The sequence below is a fragment of the Muscardinus avellanarius genome (genome assembly GCF_963383645.1).
Source record: "Muscardinus avellanarius genome assembly, chromosome: 18".
In the NCBI taxonomy this organism is placed as follows: domain Eukaryota; kingdom Metazoa; phylum Chordata; class Mammalia; order Rodentia; family Gliridae; genus Muscardinus; species Muscardinus avellanarius.
In genome coordinates, this window is record NC_137804.1 from 45006686 (window position 1) to 45031330 (window position 24645).

Genomic DNA, 24645 nt, shown 5'->3' on the forward strand with positions numbered 1-24645 from the left:
TACAAGTCTCCTTCTTCCTGCTAGCTAGCCCTGGCTTTCTCAGTAAAGAAGATATATTTTTAAAATTGGACTTCTTTCCCAATACTGATACATTAATAAATTTTAAAACCTCTTCCCAATACTAGTACAACCTCAACACGACCCAGTTGTATGACTGCAATGCACCAATAAACAAAGAAAGAGACAGGGTCCCCTTAGGTTACTGTGAGGCTTGCTAAGTTGATGACACTGTCCATTAAATGGTGATTCTCCTATCTCAGCCTCTTGGATCCTGGGATTATATGCATGAGCTACGAGGCCAGCACAGGTAAGCATGTCCTCTTTATTTTGCTTAGAGCTGAGTCCAAGGGGCAAGAATTATTGCTTCTCTCTGTGTTCCGGAATCTTTAGATAGTACCTGCTCTGGCCACTGTTCAAATGTTTACAAGTGATTTCCCATTCATCCATATTCCCCAGAGCAGCTTTTTTCTGTATATAGTACTACTCTACTCTAAACACTTACGAGAGCAGTACATTTTTCATATTTTTCTTCAAACATAAACATTTTATTCAGGACCTCTAATTTATTTTTTACAAATTTCAAGTCACTTTGTATTTCTTAACTTTCTTTGTAGTGAGTTCTGAATCCGTTTATTTTATTTTATTTTATTTTATTTTATTTTGGTGGTACTGGGAGTGGAACCCAGGGGCTTTCTACCTCCAGGCTATACTCCCAGACCTATTTTTTTTTATTTTATTTGGAAACAAGGTCTCACTAAGTTGCTGAGAGCCTCACTAAGTAGCTGAGGCTGGCTTCCAACCTATGCGATCCTTCTGTCTCAGCCTCCCAAGAACAGGAATTACAAGTGTGTGCCACCACGCCCAGATAAATCCTTTCATTTTTATATCTGACATTTCTATGCCTTTTTATGCCCAGATTTATCACAAATAGAAGTTATTGGATTTTAGAGCCATATCTCAAAGCTTATGTTTCTGAGAGAAGTTTATTTTCCAAGGACTACTTTCATGTGTGTGTGTGTGTGTGTGTGTGTGTGTGTGTGTGTGTCCGTCTGTCTGTCTGTATATATGTACATATGTAGTATTGAACCCAGGAGCACTATACTCTGATCTACAACTCCAGCTCTTTATTTTTATGATAGTATTGGGGATTGAACCCAGGGGAGCTCTGCCTCTGAGATACACCTCTGACCTGCTTCATTTTATTTTTTATGTAGACAGAGAGCCTAACTTAGTTGCAGAAATTATCCTCATCTGTGATCCTCCTGTCACAGCATCCCAGGTACCAGGATAACAGGCAAGCACAACCACACCAGACTCACTGATGCCTTTCATCTTTTTTGTTATTATTACTGTTGTTCTGGTGCTTTTAGGTTTTGCTTTTTCATTGGTGCATAATAATTCCATGGAATACCATTTGGTTGTGGCATGCTTTTTATTATTTTTTATTGGTGCATTGTAGGCATACATCTTAATGGAGTACAAGATGGTGGAGGCGTACACGCAGACATCATAGTAAAGTGCATACCCCCAGGGGGACATTAAGATGGTAAGACACCTGCAAATGATTATTTTAAAAATGGAACAGATTGTTCTGATAATCATGGAAATCAGCATATTACTTCTTTATCAGATACAAACTCTGCCAGATGTGGAGGTACACACCATTCACCCCAAAACATGGGAATCCAAGACAGAAGAATATCTGGTTTGAGGCCAGCCTCAGCAACTTTCCAAGCCTCTCAGCAACCAAATGCGACCTTGTTTCAAAATAAAAATAAAACAGAGTGGCGGTGTAGCTCAGAGGTACAGTTCCTAAAACTAGGTACAGTTCCTAAAACCAAAAAAGATGATGTAGGAGAATCAGGAAGAGAAAAACTTAACATCTCTTTCTTTCATATGTTTATGAAAAGCAGGATGACAAAAACTTAGAATCCAAATTGAAAATTACAGTGACTTTTTGTTCCAAACTTTAAAAATTGGAGGGAGATTTAGGAGATAAACCTTTATGACTATTTCTCTTAGAACTTTTTCTGTCCTTCAGACCTTTCAGGGAGTTCTTCTCAGGTCTTATGAGAATGATGTAGCACTTGGGGGCAAAGATGCAGCCCAGGAGCCCCGCACTGGAGGCCAAGATGGAGAAGACCTCCACGGCCACCATGGCCTTCCCCTTGCTGCTGTGGTAGACAGGGAGGAAGGTGACCCAGACACTGCAGAACAGCAGTGAGCTGAAGGTCAGGAACTTGGCTTCGTTGAAGGTGTCGGGCAGGTTCCTGGCCAGGAAAGCCACAGTGAAGCTCCCCAGGGCCAGGGAGCCCAGGAATCCCAGGACACAGTAGAAGGCAGTGACTGAGCCCTTGTTACACAGGATGAAGATGTGGCCATGTTCAGAGTATGCATCAGTGTCAATAAAGGGAGGAGAGGTTCCCAGCCAGATGGCACAGAGCATCACCTGGATCAGGAAGCAGATGGGGATGATGAAATTAGGAGCCCCTGACACCAGGAGCTGCCTCATCCTCCTCCCAGGACCAGTGGCCTTGAAGGCCAGAACCACGGTGACAGTTTTGGCCAAGACAGTGGAAACAGCCACAGTGAACCCGACTCCAAAGGTAATCTGCTGGAGGATGCAGGTGGCCATGTTGGGACGGCCAATGAAGAGCAAGGAGCAGAGGAAGCAGAAGGCGAGGGAGACGAGCAGGACATAGCTGAGAGCGCGGTTGTTGGCCTTGACGATGGCAGAGTCTCTGTGCTTCACAAAGACCCCAAGAACCCCAGCTGTGAGCGCAGAGAAGCCCAGAGCAGCACAGGCCAGAGCCGTCCCCAAGGGGTCCTCATAAGCCAGGAAGGCCACCACCTTGGGGAGGCAGCGGCTCCTCTCAGGGTTTGGGTACTCGTGCGGGGGGCACTGGGTGCACTGCTCTGCATCTGGAGGGTAAATAATCAACATTTTATTGTTATTGATTTGTCCATTTCGCCACTTTGAAGTCCACAGTCCTGTCTGTAGTGTCAAGGTCAGGACAGACTGCCTGAGACGTCACAGGAGAAGGACCTGGGCGGGCGGTGTCATCCCTGAACTGGAGAATGCGTCCAGCTCCAGGAAGACCCGCCTTTCCCAGGGCACCTTCAGCACATGGTGGTCTTTGTGGCTCCGTCTTTGGCTGATTGCTGTCCCCACGTCCCCTCTCCACCACCCCTGCTTCTTTCTCATCATACTCCCAGTTACCGCCATGCTGTGTGATCAAGTGAAATTTTTTCTTTCGCATAGAAAACCCAGAAATAAACTACCATCACCTTACAGAAGCTCCTGTGTTTTAACATACCCTGATGTCTACTCGTTTTAGTATATAACCTGATATCTTTTGGGAGAAGTCTTTTCTCTTTTCATTTCATTTTTTAAAATTTTTATTGGCGCATTGTAGTCATACATGTTAATGAAGAACAAGAGGAAAGTGACGTACATTCCTGTGACTATTCTTCCTGATGTTTCCATCTGAATGTTGAAAGGTTTGAAGTGAAAAGATTTAAACTTAAATGAAATTTAATTTCTGTTATACAATTAACTCTTTTTGGTAATGGATTTTGAGCCGTATAGACCTCTACCACCCAACTACACCCCCAGACTTTTTTTTTTATTTTGAGTCAGGGTCTGGATATTGTAAAGTGCATCATGTAAAGTGCCTTTTCAACAGCTAACCTCTGCTCTTACCCTGTGAAAGCAGCCGAGAGGCACAGCTTTATTAAAGGGAATGTCTGTGTTTTGACTGAATTGTGTTTGTCACCCAGGTATAAAATTACACTTGTAATCCCTGTACCTACGAAGCTGGTACTACTGCGTAGGACACGGGATCCGGGTGTGATGAAGCACACCTGTCATCTCAGTACTTGTGAGGCTGAGTCGGAAGGATCAGAAGGTTCTAGTCCAGCCTCAGCCATGTGGGGAGACGTTTAGTAATTTAGCAAGATCTTCTCTCAGAATAAAAAATAAAATAGGGCTTGAGCACAGATAGGAGGTAGAATTCTCCTAAGTTTAATCCTCAGTACCAAGCACACACACACACACACACACACACACACGCACGCACGCACGCACATGCACGCGCACACACACACACACACACGCAATTGGAATTACATAGTTCTTATGCAGGAATTCCATTATCATAGCTGTTCTTTATCATTTGAAAAAATGAAAAAGTTTCCATTAGTCTTACAACCATCTGTTTGACAGTAGCACATTTTGTTTTGATATACATATATCAAATATATATCAAATATATATCAAAGATTATATATATATGTACATATATATAATCTTGTGTGAAAACTACATATACAAATACTATGTTGTGCCTTTTCTTGAAATATCATGTCCTTATTTTTATTTGTTTTTTCTATTCTGGGCATTAAGCTCAGGAGCATTCTACTTTGAGTCATAATAGCAGCCCTTTTTATTTGCTATTTTGAAACAGGGTCCCCCCCTGCTAAAGGCTTGTGTTGAACCTATGATCCTCCTGTCCTTGCCTCCCAAGCACTGGGAATACAGGCCTGGGTCACCATGTCCAGCTCATATCGTCATATATTACTGTGTTATTTTGCCTTCTATTAATATTGCAAAGTCCTGGGTCCTGTATAAAAATGTGTTTTCAGGCTTTGCATGATGTTTGGACATGTTCCCGATGCACTAAAATGCCCCCATGACAGTTTGTGCACACTTGTTTTGTGTATATTCCCTAAGTGTGAAAAGCTCTAGCCTTTCTACTGGTTTCACGCCTTCAAGGTATGCACAGGTTGCCTTGAGGATGACACCATCTTGAATTTTGTGGGTAGCCTTTATCCTGGCCCACCGTGAGGCTTCAGGAGGCTGTCTCAGGCAGCGATGGAAATTAACAGCTTCAGACTGGAATGGTGCCATCGCTGACCTCACAGCTGGACAGGACAGGCCACAGCTGGATCATGTGAGGCAAGGCAGAAACTACAGCCTGGACCTATGAGCAGGACGGGATGAGGGCATGGCTAGCAGTCTCTACTCCGACTCACTACCTACGCCATAAGGCTTCTTTTTATTGTGAACACAGGGGAGGGTAATTGTAGGGTGAGTCTATATTTTTACCTGTATCATTGGAAATGTGTCTCTCTGGGCACAGAACACAGATAAAGCAACAGACAGGTCTTCCTTCCTGAGGGATTCTCCTGAATCCTGGGCCACAGCTCTGGCTGCACACAGACTGAGGAGTCTGAGGGAAAAGAGGTGGCAGTCAGATGTTGTGTATTATTACTATCCACTTTAGCAGGATGTCAGAATCTCTCTCCTCATAAGAAAGAACTTTGACCTTGAATGGAAGGTCATTTCCACACCACCACCAACCACCAGCATGCCAACTCTATCTAGAATCTGATTTTTGGTTGCTCTTGTAAACTACTACTGCCCTTCTCAACCAACTAACAAATATCACCATGGGACTAAACCGCTTTTAGTTTAGACATCTCCAGCCATGCCTCCAGGCTTACCTTTTATTAACCTCATCACCCAAGTCCTTTCTGCATGACTTTCTATTTTGTGAGCTCGTGTGCCTGAGGGATATTTGGGGGTGTATCTTTGAAGGGGATTGCTGGACTCCCCTTTCTCAGACAAGCAGGAATCTCTGAGAGTGAGTGACATGCCACAGTCTTTGCCTAATAAACTTGCGGGTTTCAGAGGCCAGGAAAGGCATTGATTTCCAGGAACTGAAAACGTAATTGCAAAACAATGATTATTACATATGTCAGCTGCAGTAGAATAGTGTGAGGTGATTGGAGGATGGAGATGCTTAGAGAAAAAGGATAGAGAAAGGAAACCGTTCAAATAATACTATGGCCATATGTGAAGAGATTGTTACCAGTTTCAGTAACGTTTATGCAGAGGGAGGAGGAGAGAGAGCGGTGTGACGCAGAAGGAAGTACAAGGAGTGCTGTGTTCATGTGTGTTTGTATCACACTGAATCTGACCAGGGTGCACAACTGTAATGCACTAGAAAAAGTATAAAAGTAGCCGGGAAGTATCCAGTCGTGGAAAGAGGACACGATATCACTGTAATGCTTAAGATGCTGGATAGAGCTGGGTGGAGTTGTGAACATCTATAATTCCAGTAGTTGGGAGGCTGATGCAGGAGGACTGCAGGTTTGAGGCCAGTTTCAGAAACTTAATGAGACCTAGTTTCAAATCATTTATAAAGGGCTGGGGGTGTAGCTCAGTGTTAGAATGCCCATAGGTTCAATCCCTAGTCTCATAATAAAAACGAAGAAGAAAAAGAATGCCTAATAGATCAAAGTTGGAAGAGTGAATGGCATTAAAATACTAATAAAATGGAATAATACTTCCCAAAAGTTAGATGGTATATTAATCCATTTGATATATGGTAGTATTTTAGCATATATCAAAATATACTAAGGACTTATCACGTACTTTGATAAAGGTTCTTAGGATTATATGTATAGAAATATTCATATTTATGTATCTTTATTTTATCTCTATTGTTATTCATTACTTATGTTCAATTCTATTATGCGACATGAATAAATGTACTAGAACATAAATATAAAACTTCTGCAAACTTGCTCCTTCTTGCCAAGACATCCTGCTGCCTCGGCATCTATGTGTTGAGACCCCCCACTCCACATAGTTAATCGGCAGAACGCCCCGAGAAAGAGGGTCGTCTCTGGCCAAAATATCCCCACTTTTACCCTTCATGACTATTAATGATTCCTTTTAACTTTCTACACAAATTGCTCCAGTGATGTGAAATTAGGACTATAAATAGAAATTGAGTCCGTGGAAATAAAATCTCTAATAATTTGCCTAAACGTCCTTGGCTCTGCTCAATAACAATAAAAAACTGGCCAGAATTCAGATGCTGTGATAAGCATTCCAGCTGCAGCAATTACAAAGGGTCTCTGACCCTCACTATCACTAACTTAGGTTAAGCTATTAACTTCGGTAAGGTAGTTCAGTTTAAGGAAACTTTGTTTACCCTTGAGATCCTGCCTAGAGACAGAGAAGATAAAATTTTGTGTGTGACTTCGAAGCAATTTAGTTGATGAACAACTTAGTTGCCAAAATACAATAGAGCCAAGGAGAAAGATTGTTGACTTTTACGCCCAGTGTAAATATTCCTGAAGACAGAGAGGCTGACCGCAGGGTTAATGAATATGACAAAATAAAGGACAGACGTTCTAAATATATATGTAGGAAGGAAAGGAAATACCGTGTAAGAGTAAGAAAAGCATTTTTGCATGAAGAAGAGCTTATCATAAGAAAGTCCCAACTGAGAAAGAAAGGAATTAGAAAGTTAGAAGCAGGTTGCAGAGGGTTTGTGACAGAGAAATGGATTATTAAAGATGGTTAGACTTTTAATAGGCTTATTGTCTAAAGAAGAGTGCTCAGCAGTTAAGGAAATACATCTGACAATTAAAACCAAGAACTTTGTGGTGTTGTTTGTGGTATTTTGTCTGCAAAACTGTGTTGTGAGTTTGCTTAAGCTTTCAGATTTAGAAGGTAAAAATGCCAACACCTGGAGAAACTTTATCACAACCACCTGAATCACCACGTCTCCCCACACTTGCTATATGAACTGAGCCCAAAAGATGGAAAGTTCCAAGAAAGTCAAAGAAGATTCCCCGAGAAACCCCCAAGCCTTGGCCATGCTTGTTTATTTTGGGAAGTGGCCCCCTGGGACTGCTTATCTGCAAAGACCTTGGAAAAGAATCAGGAGTCAGGAGTCAATCTCTCGAAGGCCAACAGCCAGCTGAAGGACTAGTTTTATTACCTTTGTTTACATGTCATTCATTATTATTTCACAATGATTACACCCACCTCCCTTTCCTCTTACTATTAACTTTACTGGTGAAGGGTATAAATTTCTTGGAGTTTTTGTAATAAAGTGTCATTGGCTCAAGAAGCCTTTGTCCACCTCAGATTCTTTCCCAAGCATCATACCTAAAAAACTTAAGGAATTCATAGAGGGGAAGGAATCGCTGCAGATAAGTTTCTGCAGAACTCCACCTGCCTTTTGCCCCATCTTTCTGAGGATTTGACCGGGAGCTGACAATAACGACCCAACTGAGATTAGTCGGCGACACCTTCTATAGATTTTAGCTTAGAATATGTTGTGTCAGAATCACATAGTACAAAATAAGGATGTGATGTGTGAATTTACTGATGAGCTAAAGGGATCACACTTGTTCTCCTCTGAAGAATCTTTTTAAAATTACTTTTGTAGTAGTTATGGAACTCAGGAACTTGATCATGCTAGGTACATCTTCTACCTATGAGTTATGCCCCTGCTCTTCAGGATCATTTATTCATATATATATATATATATATATATATATATATATATATATATATATATATATATGTAGGTAGGTACAGGGAATTGAACCCAGAATCATTCTAACTCTGAGCTATACCCTCTGCCCTGCTTTATTTTCGGGACACTATCTAGCTAGTTTGATGAGTCTCACTACTTGCCGAGGCTATCCTCGAATGTACGGTCCTTCTGTCTCGGTCTCCCTAGTATTGGGATTGCAGGTGCGCACCACTATCCCCAGCCAGGATTCTATTTAGATCTCTCTGTGTGTATCCAATACTGAATTGAAATCATACCTGTGTGAAGCCCATAGGCCACTCTATGATCTCTTCATTGATGACCAACTCTTGAAGGAGTGGACTCCTGGACACAAACTCCCCTACTTTAACCAGCAACCCAAGGCCAGCGGGAAAATTCACAGCATTTTGTATACCATACTGGGCCATCTGGTTTCCTTTCTTGTCTAAGGATATGTGTTGCCCAGCACTGTTGATAAACTTAGTTTCCTTCAGTAATGGATGGAGCTGGAGGAGAGATGTCGGATCGGAAACGAGGCATGAGTACAAATTAAAGGTGGAAAGTCCAAAGTACTTAACAATCCTTATTCCCCACCTCCCAACGCTCGGGTTTCCTCAATGGTAAAAAGTCTCAGGTCTGTTTGGGTAGAAGCCTTCTCATGGGCTTAGAGAAGAAACGAGTTCCTCCATGGACACAATGGTAGAGCAGCGGAGTTCAGGGATTCTAGGATTCTAGGATTTGCCCAGATTGTACCAGATTTGCACGAGCTCTGCCAGAAACCCAACCAGACAAATCTGCCCAAGGCATCCCAGAGACCAATCTTTACATAAAAATGCAACAAAAGGGGTGGAACTATTTAGTGCCTTCATCTTGGGGAAGATGGCCTAGTGTGTGTATGTCACAACTCATCAAAACTTAAAGATTAAGTATGTCCAATCGATCGTGTATAGCAGTGATATCTCAAGAAAGGTTTAAAGAGGACATAACATGGGCTCCTTTCTTTCTATGCGTTTGGACCTTCTTATTAACCAGGTTATTGTCTGGTGACATCACTGGGAGCTATGGATATCTCTTCCCAAAATTAAAAATTTCAATTCTAATGAGGTTTCAAATGGAGTGTGCTAATCTCTGAATCTCTGGGGCTCATGGCCAGCCTCTGTTGTGGAAAATAACCAACCTCTGATTGTTTAAACAACATTTTTGTCTTTTTAAATAAGTTTTCATTTCGTATTTGGAGTCTATGTTATCAAAGTGACCTACTTTTCTAAATGTCACCTTCAAATAAAAACAAAAGGGCTCATCAAGTAGTTTTATTAAGAAAAATAGAGATAGATGGTGAATTAAAGTTCTGACATTACTTTTTACATATATGCTTTGTCTACATATTAAACTTATTTTAAATATTGAATAAATTTGATTAATGACTTTGATTATTGTGCATGAGTTTATAAATGTATTTTGTATATGGATTTTGTATTCAGATAAGCCAAGGTTAACACCCAGGAAAACCTATCTCAAACCCCAGGGCGACATGATATGATATCAGTGGTCTTCTATTTAAAAGTGGAGCAAGAGGTCACATTCCCATGTTTTACTTTTTGTAGGTTTCAGAAGAATAAGGGAGTCTAAGATGGACACATGGAACAGCCCTGTCATCTCAGTATTTGGAAGGCTGAAACAAGAGTGCAGCACATCCAAGGCCTGCCTCACTCTCTTAGTGAGACTCTTAGCAACTTTTGAAATTATGTTTCAAAATTAAAAATGTTTGGGGATGTGGAATACCCTTGGGTATATTCCCTGATTCTAAAGAAGGAGAAGAAGAAGGAGGATGAGGAGAAGGAAAAGGAGGAAGGCGGAAGAAAGTCAAAAAGCACTTAATTTACCAGAGTCAATTGAAATGAATAGAGCCCAGTTCAGTTTTCACCAAATGTCTCTCAAGGAGGATTTGGGCTCCTCCACACATAGTATGAACCACAAAATACCCAGAATCAGACATGAGAACCACTCCCATGTTTCCTGGATGCACTCAAAGGAAAAGCAAAGATTGGCACAATTTTTATTGCTCTATGTCATTCAGGAATTATGTCCAGATATTTAAAAGCATTTCATCCTAGTTCAATTTTTAATTAAATAGTTTGCAATGGAAGCTCCCCGTAGCCAAATTCTCCTCACACGGATAACAGTTTCAGATACGCCTACAGCCAGTGTAAAATGCCCACGTTCCTTCTTGCCTGATCCTGCTGATCTAGACTTGAAAATCTGGCCGTGATCCAGCTCACTATGATACCCACAGGCGCCAGCAAATGCTCACACATTGCCTGATTTTAGATGAGACCTACCTGCCACGGAGGAAGCCTCATCTTGTCTACATCGTCTGGAGATTCCTTTGCTATTTTCTCCAAAAGCATTTTATGGAGACCGTGGGCCACGGCATACACAGCATTATAAATGAAATAGCTGGAGTCAGATAAGGTCATGATGTCAATATCTCCTGGCACAGACTCTAAGGAGGTATTCGGTAGGCATTTTCCAATTTTTCCACATGATGACCCAGCAGGTGAACAAGCAAAATGGTGAAGCCACAATTTACTGAAGAAAAAATCTTCTGGGTACTGGGAAGGGTCGACTGTCTTGAGAAAGTGTCTGAAGCCAGGGATTTCCCCCTTGTGGTGGGATAACACGAAGCTTCCATGGAAGGAATGCAGCATGTGCTTCATCTCGTACACAACGATGTCCCACTTGGCTGCCATGATCCACACCTTGCCCGTGGTCAGAAAGAATTCTGCTGCGAGGTCCACGGTGATGAGGCTCCCCACTTCACCATGGAGAATGTGCACGTTTGCAGATGAAACTCCCATCCTGGACATGAAATTGATGTCACTCGACCCATATAGTATCTTTGTGGCAGGGAGCCTTTCTGTCAAGGCCACACAGATATCCTTCCTCACCATTTCAGTTTTCAGACTATGAAGAAACCGTTCTCCTTTAAAATCATCAGATATGAAGATGGCCACCCAAGTCCAGCCGAAATGCAGCAGTAATGAGACCATTGCACGGGCCAGAGAGCTGTCCTCGGGGGCCATCTGGTAGAGTGAGGGGAACTGGTCTTTGTCACTTAGCATGGGATCAAAAGGTCCATATGTGACCTGAGTAAGCAAACAAAATATGATTCTGTATTTAGAGAGATTCATGGTTGTGTCTCCTGAGAAAGAAATAAGAATATTCTGTATAAGAGGAAGCTGTTAGTCCAGGCACAGTGACTCATACCTGTGATCTCAGAATTTGGTAGTCTAAGATGGGAGTATCACAGGTTGAAAGCCTTTCTCACAAATTTACCGAGATCCTGTTTTAAAAATAAAAATGCTAGGCCCCGATCCCGGCCTCAGAGGCCCCAGCACTGGCCTTGCCTCACGGCAGGCCCCTATCCCGGCCTCGCTGGCCCCGGCACCGACCTCACCCCTCGCCAGGTTTCAATCCTGGTCTCAGAGGGCCCAGCACTAGCCTTGCCTCACGGCAGGCCCCAATCTGAGGTGAGGCCGGTATCGGGGCCAGCAAGGCTGGGATCAGAGGCTGCTGTGAGGCAAGACTATTGCTGGGGCCTTGGAGGCAGAGATCGGAGCCTGCCGAGGGATGAGGTTGGTGCTGGGCCAAGGAGGCTGGGATTAGAGACTGCTGTGAGCAAGGCCAGTGCCGGGGCTTCAGAGGCTGGGATCAGAGCCTACTGAGGGGGGAGGCTGGTGCTGGGGCCTTGGAGGCCAAGATCGGAGCCTGCCAAGTTGTGAGGCTGGTACTGGGGTCATCAATGCTGGGATCGGTGCCTGCTATTTGGTGAGGCCGTAGCTGGAGCCAGAGAGGCTGCGATAGGAGCTAGCCTAAAGACAAGGCCAGTGCTAGGGCCCCCGAGGCTAGGACCAGAGCCTGCCACGAGACAAGGCCATTACTGGAGCCAGCGAGGCCGGTTGTAGAGTCTACTGGGTGGCCGGGCCTGTCTTGGCGCCTTCAAGAGTGGGACTGGAACTTGCAAAGTGGCATACACAAAGAAATATCACAGAAAATGAAAAAAATTGGATGCTCTCCCTAATATGCAAAACTAGGAAGAAATGGGTAATAGGAGGGAATCTAATGGGAGAAGGGGCCCTATGGAGGAACAATTAAGGTGACCAATCAGAGGGGATGGGATAGGGGAAGATGGAATCTCTTTAAAGCACATGATGTATGTAAATAAATATATCAATGTTAAACAGTACATCAAGCATGGGATTGAGGGAGGGGGAGAGAGTGGGATGGGGATTGGATAAGGGCTAATTGGATGATGTGTACTTGGATACCCTAACAAGTCTTGTAATCCATTGTAATTTTTTACTACAATGCACCAATAAAAATATATTTAAAAAATAAAAAATAAAAATAAAAATGTTAAAGGAGCTCATTCTGTGGCTCAGAGAAAATGCCCTATGTTCAATTTTAGTAGGAGAGAGAGAGAAATAAAGAAGAGAGAGATTGGATAAACTACTCTTTACTAAAAAGAAAAACCTGTAGAGTTACCCAGTTCTCTCATTCTGCCCTGAACACCATGTTTCTGACTCATCACCTTTAGAAAGCAAACGTAAGTCAGGCAAGCTGGCACACATCGGTAATTACAGTACTTGGTAGGCTGAGACAAAAGATTCCAGGTTCCATGCCAGCCTCAGGAACTTAGTGAGAACCTGTTTAAAATAGAATGTCTAGTATGGTGATGTATGCCTGTAACCAAAGTACTTGGGAGGCTGAGAGGAGGTCCAAGACCAGCCTCTGCAACATAGTGAGACACTCAACAAATTAGTGACACCCCATCTCAAAATAAATATAAGTATAGAGGCATAGTGTGAAGGTAGAATTCCCCTGAGTTCTAACCCCAGAAAAAAATTAAACAAACAAATTAGGCTGGGAGTGCAGCTCAGAGAGAGAATGTCCCCGGATTCAATACCCAAGGTCAAGAAAGGAAGGAAGAATGGGGAAAAAAGAGAAATAATGGAAGAAAGAAGGAAAGGGGGCATATAAAAATGAAAAAAAAAATAAGACAAGAAAGTGATGGACATTGAGCCTGTATTCATTGTTAAAAATGGCTGTGTTCACTGCTCATTATACAAGCTTTAATACTTAGGCAGAACAATCAAATTATTTTCTCTATCTCTAAGCTGTCAGCTAAGAACTGCAGCCAAGGTCGACCTTGGTCAGCTAAAAGTTGGCTGTTGGCCAAGCTGAGCACTGAATGTTAAATATAAACACCTACACTTAGAAAAAGAATTATCTTGACTCTCACAACAGTTTAGACTAAAGGTAACAGATTAAAAAGCAAGCTATGTCAGCCCAATATTAATTACTAATAACACAAAGCAGTTATAGCTCCCCAAACCTCCATACTTAGAAAGACTATATTCCTGTGTCTTTCTTCTCTTTATTATAAAACAAGTTTTCAAGATCGTAAGTAACTTCTAGAAGACAGAGATAAGGAAGAGCAGAGAGGTCACCAAGGACAGGGGGACAGCACATGGTTTCCACTTAAAAAAAGGACAAAGCAGGCATGTACTATGTAACCCCGACCTTGCTCACCACGTAACACAGTTTAATCAGTGATATCAGGTCTGTCTGTCTCTGTAAGGATGACCAAAGAGGACTAGCAGATAATGCTTCGCTGCAGAGATAACTGGCAGGCCAGCACCAGCTTTTGGTGGGAAGACAATGACTACAATGACTCTCATTGTTGTCCCACATGCAGCTTGGTTATCTAGGTTTTTCTCTTTCCAGTCTTATATACTGTGGACATTCCCTGGAAGCCCACAGATGTCAGCTGACAGGAGTCAATGTTACCAATGATTGTGAATTAATATGTTGGTTGAGACTATTTGGAGGGAAATTGGGTAATGAACCTAGGGACCTTCTGCCTCTGAATGACAGCCCCAGCAATATTTTACATTTGGAATCAGAGTCTCACTCAGTTGCTGAGGGGCTCTCTCTACGGCTGAGGCTTGTCTTGAACCTCTGGCTCTCCTGCCCCATCCTCCCAAATCCTGGGATTATGAGTGGGCTATAACATCCAGAGCTCCTTCTCTTTCCTCTTCCCCGTACACTGTTGATCATCTCCAGAGTTTGGGAGTTCACTGGAACCTGATCACTTAAGCCCTCGTGACTGATATACATCAGCTTCCACATTGCCTGTGATCAGATGGGAGAGACCAGCACTGGGAGAGACCTGCACGTTTCTCTCCAGAATGCACCGCCCGCTTACCTGAGGGGTCTTGTAGAGCTCCAGCAGGGCTCCAATCTGAGCTGAAAATGCTGGCGAAGTTCCTGCGATGGCGGCAACAGATCTGTGTGCAGTCTTGCACTTGTAGTTAGGGAGAACCTCGTTGTTTCCGGACAGCCACATCAGAGCAGTCTCCAGGGTCCTGTGATCACTGGGGAAGGCATTGTAGAGCTGGAACCCCAAGGTCAGGTTGGGGAGCAGCTGAGGGTCCCTGTTGATCTCCTCGATGGCAAAGTAAAAGGCCAGCACGTGTTGGTAGTGCTTCCAAAACCACCTGGACAGAGGAGCAGTGGCAGGGACAGGTGACATCAGGAGGCTCAGGTGAGTCCTGAGCAGCATCAGCACCAGACAGGCGAGACCCAGGATGCTCCTCAGAGGTGGCCCTTCCCTGACCTGCAGAGCTCGAATAAGTAGGGTTCCCAGGGTTCTGGGAGATCTTGGAATGGCTGTTTGACTCTTGTAAAGCTAACTCGGTTCAAAGCCCTGAGAGGTTTGCAGGGTGCTGTGAGTGGGGTAAGATGGATCTAACTGGATGAAAAAGCTGTCAACCAGACCAATTTGCTACTTAAGATCCTATTAATTCAAGGTGGATTGATGGGTGCGTAGGAAGCAACGTGTTCTCTGTGGACGCCTGTAAAGGTGGCTCGCACTGAACTTCATAAACCCTTTTGTTTAGTTTTATGTCAATGAGGATTGGAGTGCTCTGCCACTGAGCTTTACCCAATTCACTAATTCTTTTTGAAACTGAGTCTCAGTCGGTTCCTGAGGGTCTGCCTAAGTTGCTGAGGCTGTCCTGGAACCTGGAATCTCTCTGTCTCAGCCTGTCAAGTATTAGGATTGCAGGCCTGAGCCAAGAGGCCAGCGCATACAAACCCATCTTTTCTACTCAGAGTAAAAGCCAAGACACAAGCATTACTGGTTCTCCCTTTGTTCAGGAATCGTTGGGTAGCTTCTGCCCTGCCCCTGTTCAAAGCTTTGGAGTGACCTCCCCTTTGCCCATGTTTCCTGGGGGATTTTACGCAGTTCTCTTTGTACAGAGTTGTTAGTGCTCTGCTCTGCGGGCATTTGTGAGAACGGCTTAGTTATCACAGTTTTCCTTCAAAAATCAGCATCTTATTCAGAACTTCTAATGTATTTTCATAGATTTCAAGCCATCTATCTGTGTTCCTTGACTTTCTTTCTCTGTAGTGAATTCCCCTTGATCCTTTCTCCTTTTACTTTTTTATATTTTTTAATTTTTTCATTGTAGTCATACATCTAAAAGAGTTCTTTGTTTGATTTTTGTTTTTGGTACTGGGGATGGAACCCTGAGGCATTATACCTCAGAACTATATCTCCAGCCCTATTTTTTATTCTTTATTTTGAAACAGGGTCTCATTGAGTTGCAAAGCACCTCAGCAACCTAGTGAGAACTTGTTTTTTAAAAAGTTTTTTTAGAAAGCCTCTGCTCCTGAGTTCAGTCTCCCATAACACAATAATTAGAACACATTGAAAGAAAAAGGACTGGGGTGTGGCTCAGAGGTAGAATGCCCCTGCATTCGATCCTCAGTACCAAAAGGGAAGAGGTGTGACTAAATACCCACAAACCCACAGGAAGCTGTGACCACATGTAACATGTGTATACAGTGTGGGACTTACCTGTGAGGTACCTCACTACGATACGGTTCCCATAAATAAGCTAGCCGGATCAGAGATGTTTCCTGCTCCATATAGTAAAGAGGAAAAAATCCACCCAGCATCAGGTCTGCTTCTCTCTGGACACTTGGCTTCAGGTATCGTAAACAGTTCCTGAAATCATCATTCCAGGTGGTGTGCAAAGGCTGCAGGAGCAAGAAGTAAAGAAACAGAAAGAAGAACATCTCACACTCTGCCCAATACAGAGATAGTGAAGCATCCAAGCTGAGATGTGAGAGTGGGAAGCAGGATCCTGGATGCTTGTACAGGCATGGTGGAGTCCCACTGTCTCTGGATGCCCTGGACTTGTCCAAAGCGTGCAGACAGGCTTTTCAGACAGGGATCAAGTGAGAAGGAGAAGGGAGTGTCCATAAGGGAGTCTCGGCACTGAGACCTGAGCCTTGTGTCTGCGGTCAGTAAGGATCCATCACCCTGTCTTTTTATGACTCTGCTTCAGTCCTGTCCAGGAGCTCTGGAGACCCAGTGCCCTGGGCACTGCACCTGTCACCCTCCATCCTGATGGACTTTGGAAAAACATGTTTGTGCCTCTCCTTCTTCTTCTTCTTCCCGGCCTCCATGATTTCATCACAGTTCAGCAAGGCTCTGTGGACCATTGCATCCTGAGACAGCAGCCACAAACCCCTGAGAATCCAGGGGCTTATGCTTGTTGTCAGTTCACTGCCCTGAGGGATGGGACAGGCTGAGAGAGAGGTGGTGTTGCAAAAGAACTGAAGTTATCATCCTACAGTCATAATGTATACCCATGTTTATACCAGCAAAGTTCACAATAGACAAATTGTGGAAACCGCCTAGGTGTCCATCAACAAGCTAAAACTCAGATCAATACATGGGATTGCATTAAACTGAAGAGCTTCTGTACAGCAATGGAAAATATCAAGAACCTCAACAGAGAGCCAACAGAATGAGAGAAAAGTTATGCCACCTACTCCCCCAATAGAGGCTAATATCTAGAATATACAGAGAACTCAAGAAACATTATGTTAAGTGAGATTAGTCCATCCCCAAAATAAGAAATCAGATGCACCCACTATTATGCAGAAGCTAGGGAGAAAATGAGTCATAGGAGGAACTCTAGACGAAGAAGGAGAAAGTACAGATGAGCAAAGAGGGCGACCTAACTGAGGGATGGAGGGGGAGAGAAAATTCTCTAATGCACATGAAGTGCATTCACAAGCATATCAAAGTCAATCACTAACCAAAATGAGGAGGAGGGAGGGGGAGGGAGGGGGTGGGAATCAGGTGAGGGCTAATTGGGTGATGTGTGCATGTATGCCTCTTCCATCTTGTACCCATGAAGGTGTATGACTACAATGCACCAATAAAAATGTTTAAAGATATAGCAAGTTGGATTAAAATGCATAATCCAACTATATGCTGCCTTCAATCAACTAACTTTATAGGCTAGAAAGAGAAATTTGTAAGCTAAAGGTGAAAGGATGGAAAACAGATATTCCATGCAAATAGAGATTGAAAGGAAGGGGCAGCTGCAATCATGTCTGATGCAGCAAACTTTAAGCCAAAATTGTCAGAAGAGACAAGGTGGGTCACTTCTTATTGATAAAAAGGAACCATCCAAAATGAAGATATAGCCCAGCATGGTGGCGCACACTTGTAATCCCAGCATTTGAGAGGCTGAGACCAGAGGACACTGGTTCACGGACAGCCTCAGCTACTTAGTGAGGCCCTCTGGAACTTAGTGAGACCCTGTTTCAAACCAAAGAATAAAAAATATGGCAGGGGGTGTAGCTCGGAGCTTGAATGACCCTGGCCCAAAAAGGAAGAAGAAGGAGGAGGAGGAGAGGAGGAGGAGGAGGAGAAGGAGGAGGAAGAGGAGGAGGAGGAGGAGGAGGAGGAGGAGGAGGAGGAGGAGGAGGAGGAGAAGAGAAAAACAGAAATGCTCCAAGTAAACAATCTAATGCTATACCTCAGTGTCCTTAGAAAATAGGAACCATCTAACCCCAATGCCAGAAAAAGGCAGAAATTAATAAAAATGAGAGTAGAAATAAATTTGACAGAGAACAAAACAGAAAAAACAGAAACAATCTAGAAGATCAATAACACAAAAATGTATTTTAAAAAAGATAAATAAAAATGATAAACAGTGATAAACCCTTAGCTAACCCAACTACAAGAAAATGAGACAGACCCATATTTCCAGGGAGGCTGAGACAAAGAGTGTCTTAGGATCAAGGTCAGCCTCAGCAACTTAGACTGTTTCAACACAAAAATTAAAATAGGGCTGGGTGTCGCTTGGAGGTAGAATTTCCCTGATTTGACATCTAGTAACTAATATATATATATAAGGGATTTAGCATTGTAAACACCAGTTCATTTTACCTTCAAAGATTCTTTAAAGGAAGTATTTCAAAGAGGAAAGTTTCTGGACTTTGGGTCCTGGCTAATTAGGTGATGTGTGCATGTATGCCTCTACCATCTTGTACTCCATTAAGATATATAACTACAATGAACCAATAAATTTTTTTTAAATTAAACATTTCTTAAGGGACACCTATGACTTTATTTATTTGCTTATTTTTTGTGGTACTGGAAGTAGATCACAGGGACTCTCTATATTTGAGCTATATCTCCAGCCCTTTTTATTTTAAATCTTAAACATAGTAAATTGTTGAGGCTGCCCTTAAACCTTCAATCCTCCTGTTTCAGCCTCCCGAGTACTGGGATTACAGGTGTGCACCACCCTGCCCAGCACCTTGTACCTTTTAAGAAGGATCAATACATGGGATTGCATTAAACTAAAGAGCTTCTGTACAGCAAAGGAAAGTATCAAAACCTCAACAGAGAGCCCACAGAATGGGAGAAAAATGTTGCCAACTATTTCTCTGATAGACAACTAATATCTATAATATACAGAGAATTCAAGAAACTCACTGCTAAGAAAACAAATGGCCCAATTAAAAAATGGGCAAGTGGACTAAATAGGCACTTCACAAAAGAAGAAATTCAAATGGCCAATGAACGTATTAAAAATGCTCAACATTGTTAGCAATCATAGAGATGCAAACCAAAACTACCCCAAGATTTTACCTAACTCCAACTAGAACGAAAATTATGCAAAACACAAACAATAAATGCTGGCAAGGGTGTGGAAAAGTGGGAATTCTAATACTTTGTTGGTGGGACTGCAAATTAGTGCAACCACTTTGGAAAACAGTACAGAGGATCCTCAGATGAATGGAAATGAACCTACCATATGATCCAGAAATGCCACTTCTGGGTATCTACCCAAAAGAATGGAAACAAAGCTACCAAACTGATGCATGTGTATCTATGGTCACAGACACACAATTCACAATGCCTAGAGAGTGTGGGCCTAGGCTCTAAGCTCTCTGGGCCTGGGCTCCATGCTCTCCAGGCTGGGCTCCACCTTCTCCAGGCCTGGGCTCCACGCTCTCCAGGCTGGGCTCCACCTTCTCCAGGCCTGGGCTCCACGCTCTCCAGGCTGGGCTCCACCTTCTCCGGGCCTGGGCTCCATGCTCTCTTTCAACGGGCCTGGGCTTTGTGCTCTGTGCTCTCCGGGCCCTGGCTCCATGCTCCTCAGGCCTGGGCTTTCACACTCTATGGGCCTGGAATTTACACTATTCTGGCCTGGGATCCACGCTCTCCAGTCCTGGACTTCACCTTGTTTTCTTTTGAAACGGTCTCACTGGTTTGCTGAGGCTGGCCTCAAACCTATAATTTTTCTGTCTCTGCCTCCTAATTACTGAGATTACAGGAGTGGGCCATCACGTTTGGCTACAAGGCATTTTCACCTTGCAAACATAGTAATAACCATACATTTAGAAAGAAAAATAAAGCAAGTGGAAGATAAGTGGCATAAGCCCAGGAAGTGTCAAATCATAAAATAGAGGTTTGTGCCGGGCGTGGTGGTGCACACTTGTAATCCCCGCGCTTGGGAGGTGGAGACAGGAGGATCGCGCTGGTTCGGAGCCAGCCTCGCTGGCTTAAGAGACCGTTTCCAAAAAATATATATAAAAAATAAGTCTGGGAGTGTAGCCTGGAGGTAGAAGGGTTTCCAGGAACCCCAGTACCACCAAATAGACAAATAAAAAAATAATAAAATAAAATAATAAAACAGAGGTTTGTTTTACAGCAATAGAGCTACTAGAGTGAACAATAAAGCATGAGGGCTATCCACAGAGGTCATGAAATGGCTTCAAACACATTGGAAATATCATGGGATGGAACATACTTGACCTCCGTAGATTCACTTAGAATAATTAAAACTAGCGAGTTGATAAAAGATTTCTCCTAAACAGGATGTGGTGGCACACACCTGTAATCCTAGTACTTGAGAGGCTGAGACAGGATGATGACAGGTTTGAGAGCACCCTCCGCAATTTAGCAGCAACTTCAGCAACCTAGTGAGATGTTGTTCCAATATTATTGGGAAATATTTCCAATTTTCAAAATTATCTTTGGGTCTGGAGCTGAGTGGGTTGTGAGGGTCCTACGTAGAGATCAGGCGGGATTTCCAGTGTTGTAGCGGGGCGCGGGGGACTATCCGCCTTCCCAGCAATAGGCAGGAAACCGAAAGGAGTTTCTGAGCCCGCAAACCAGCAGCGGAAGTGGAAGCAGCACACTTTTCCTCAATGTCTGGAGCTGAGATGTGACCTTGGGAAGGGAATTGTGGTTAGCTAAGGAGGCCAAGCTTGCTGTTGCTTCCAGATCGCATGTCAACACTTCCGGATCCCATGTCAACACCGAGCCCTCAGCTGTTGGTGGCAGTTGCTCAGCAGACCCTCGGCTTGGGAAAGAGAAAGGGTCCACCTCGAGCTGCCTGTCTTCATCTAGCTGGAGAGGTGCTGGCTGTGTCCTGGGGACTGAAGCCAGCTGTGCTGTACGATTGTAACTGTGCGGGAGCACTGGCACTCCAAAACTGTCTGGAGGAGCTTCAGGGGCTGGGCTTCCTGACTCTGGGACTTCACATTCTTGAGATTGGAGAAAATAGCCTCATTGTCAATCCCGAGCGTGTATGTCAGCACCTGGAGCAGGTGCTGCTTGGTATCATAGCCTTAGTGGATGTTTCCAGCTTGAAACCTCACCCTTCGATCTGTTCCCTGGATGAGTTTCAGGACTTGAAGGCCCTGGTGGATACGATCATCACTCATTTGCAGGGACTGCAGAGGGACTTTTCCCTAGGAGTTTCCCACAGCAGGCTCCATTCCTCAGACTGGAATCTCTGTACTGTATTTGGGGTCCTTCTGGGCTATCCTGTCTCTTACACTTTTCACCTGAACCAGGGAGACAACTGCTTAGCCCTGACACCACTACGGGTATTCACTGCCCGGATCTCATGGCTACTAGGTCAACCTCCAGTCTTGCTCTATTCCTTTAGTGTCCCAGAGAGCTTGTTCCTGGCCCTGAGGGCCATTCTCAATGCCTGGGAGAAGAACCTCAGAACTCAATCAGGACTCAGAATGACTTTGCTGACCTCAGCATCGCTTCTGAGATAGTCACACTGCCAGCTGTGGCCCTCTGACTTTAAAGTTCCTCCCAGGGGGCACGCCGAACCCCAGAACAGCCAGGGCCCGGGTCGCAGGACTCTGGGCCCCCGGCCGGGCCGGACCGTGCGGAGCATGCCAGACCCCTGGAGAAACCGTGCCTGGTCATCAGACCCTGTGTCCCAGGCAGGGGTCGGGCGGGGCATGCCAGACTCCGGAACAGCCAGGGCCCGGGTCGCAGGACTCTGGGCTCCGGGCCGGACCACGCAGAGCACGCCAGACCCCAGGCAGAGTAGTGCAGAGCATGCCAGACCCCTGAAGAAACCAGGCCCAGGCGTAAGACCCTGGGTCCCGGGCAGGGTTCATGCAGAGCACGCCGGACCCCTGGAAGAGCCGGGGCCCAGGTCGCAGGACTCTGGGCCCCAGGCGGAGTAGTGCGGAGCATGCTGTACCCCGGGGAAACCGGGCCCGGGTCACAGTGCTACTGAGTGCCTGATCCCACAACCTCCTCGAACCACACATACTGTCTTCTCTTATGAAAAAAAAAAAAAGGAAAAGAAAGAGAAAAAAGAAAAATATCGGAGAGGGGTTAAGAAGGCCGTAGTGGATGCCAGGATACTGGAGATGCAGACAAAACTTATCCAAATGAACTGGAACTTTTGGAAAAATTCCCCGTGAAGGAGGACTGCTTCTTCTCTACATTGTTAAGAATTTTGGACATCACCTGTAAGGAGAGAGTTTAGCAGAGACCAAGGAGAAAGGCGGTGCTGAAAGCGGTCTCCGTGATGGTGGTGGAGACTTGTATTCAGGAGAAGCAGAAATCGGATCCTACCAACCTTATTTTTTTTGGAGAAATTACACCAAATGTCGAATGCTACCATCGTGCATGCTTAGGAAGACTGGACAACATTCAGAGTGGAAAAAGAGCTTGGGAAAGATTTGAAATGGTGGAGGCAGTGGCAATGGCAGTGGCCAGTACTCAGGGGAGGCAGAGATCTGATGCATTACACCTGGAACCTTTGAGGTAATAACCTAAGAAGCAGAATGCTACCACCACGCACCCTTGAGAACGTGGGACAAATGGCTGGGCGAAGAGGGTGCTCGGATTGGAGCCTGCCGAGGGGTTAGGCCGGTGCCGGGGTCAGCAAGGCTGGGATCAGAGCCTTCTGTGAGACAAGGCCAGTGCTGTGGCCTCCGAGGCTGGGATCAGAGCCTGCCGAGAGTTTAGGCCGATGCCGGGGCCAATGGCTGACGTTGGAGCCTGCTGGGAGGCAAGGCCGCTACTGGGGCCTCTGAGGCCGGGATCGGAGCCTGCCAAGGGGTTAGGCCGATGCCGGGGCTAGCGGCCAGCATCAGAGCCTGCCGTGAGGCAAGGCCGGTGCGGGGGCCTCCGAGGCTGGGATCAGAGCCTGCTGAGGGGTTAGGCCAGTGCTAGGGCCAGCGAGACCGAGATCAGAGTCTTCCATGAGGCAAGGCCGCTACTGAGGCCTCCGAGGCCTGGATCGGAGCCTGCTGAGAGGTTAGGCCGGTGCTGGGGCCAGCGAGGCCGGCATCGGAGCCTACCATGAGGCAAGGCCGGTGCTGGGGCCTCCAAGGCCGGGATCGGAGCCTGTCGAGGGGTTAGGCCGGTGCCGGGGCCAGCGAGACAGGGATTGGAGCCTGCCGTGAGGCAAGGCCGGTGCTGGGGCCTCCGAGGCCGGGATCGGAGCCTGCTGAGGGGTTAGGCTGGTGCCAGGGCCAGTGGCCGGCATCGGAGCCTGCCATGAGGCAAGGCCAGTGCTGGGGTCTCCGAGGCTGGGATCAGAGCCTGCCGAGAGGTTAGGCCGATGCCGGGGCCAATGGCTGACATCGGAGCCTGCCGTGAGGCAAGGCCAGTACTGGGGCCTCCGAGGCCAGGATCGGAGCCTGCTGAGGGGTTAGGCTGGTGCCAGGGCCAGTGGCTGGCATCGGAGCCTGCCATGAGGCAAGGCTGCTACTGGGACTTCCGAGGCCGGGATCGGAGCCTGCCAAAGGGTTAGGCCGATGCCGGGGCCAGCGGCCAGCATCGGAGCCTGCCATGAGGCAAGGCCAGTGCTGGGGTCTCAGAGGCTGGGATCAGAGCCTGCCGAGAGGTTAGGCCAATCCCGAGGCCAATGGCTGACATCGGAGCCTGCCGTGAGGCAAGGCCAGTGCTGGGGCCTCCGAGGCCAGGATCGGAGCCTGCTGAGGGGTTAGGCTGGTGCCAGGGCCAGTGGCCGGCATCGGAGCCTGCCGTGAGGCAAGGCTGCTACTGGGGCCTCCGAGGCCGGGATCGGAGCCTGCCGAGAGGTTAGGCCAGTGCTGGGGCCAGCGAGGCCAGCATCGAAACCTACCATGAGGCAAGGCCGGTGCTGGGGCCTCCAAGGCCGGGATCGGAGCCTGTCGAGGGGTTAGGCCGGTTCCAGGGCCAGCGAGACCGGGATCGGAGGCTGCCTTGAGGCAAGGCCGGTGATGGGGCCTCCGAGGCCTGGATCGGAGCCTGCTGAGGGGTTAGGCTGGTGCCAGGGCCAGCGGCCGGCATCGGAGCCTGCCATGAGGCAAGGCCAGTGCTGGGGTCTCCGAGGCCGGGATCAGAGCCTGCTGAGGGATTAGGCCAATGACTGGGCCAGCGACAGCATCGGAGTCTGCCGTGAGGCAAGGCCAGTGCTGGGGCTCTGAGGCTGGGATTGGAGCCTGCTGAGGGGTTAGGCCGGTGCTGGGGCCAGCGAGACCGAGATCAGAGCCTGCTGAGGGGTTAGGTGGTGCCGGGGCCAGTGGCTGAAATTGGAGCCTGCCATGAGGCAAGGCTGCTACTGAGGCCTCTGAGGCCAGGATCGGAGCCTGC

General features: G+C 45.9%; 2 protein-coding genes across 2 annotated transcripts; one reads left to right on the forward strand and one right to left on the reverse strand.

The window, feature by feature from the left end:
* Nucleotides 1-1969: 1969 nt before the first annotated feature.
* Nucleotides 1970-16934, reverse strand: LOC308276664 (vomeronasal type-2 receptor 116-like; the record flags this gene model as incomplete). The annotated part of the gene is made up of 7 exons (XM_080715488.1): nt 1970-2922; nt 5108-5231; nt 8639-8866; nt 10700-11506; nt 14629-14920; nt 16285-16434; nt 16822-16934. 7 exons carry the CDS (start codon nt 16932-16934, stop codon nt 1970-1972), a joined length of 2667 nt encoding a protein of 888 aa, XP_080571614.1.
* Nucleotides 16935-21032: 4098 nt separating this feature from the next.
* LOC308276395 (UPF0739 protein C1orf74 homolog) lies at nt 21033-21815 on the forward strand (the record flags this gene model as incomplete). Its single annotated transcript, XM_080715133.1, has 1 exon — nt 21033-21815. One exon carries the CDS (start codon nt 21033-21035, stop codon nt 21813-21815), a length of 783 nt encoding a protein of 260 aa, XP_080571259.1.
* Nucleotides 21816-24645: the final 2830 nt, after the last annotated feature.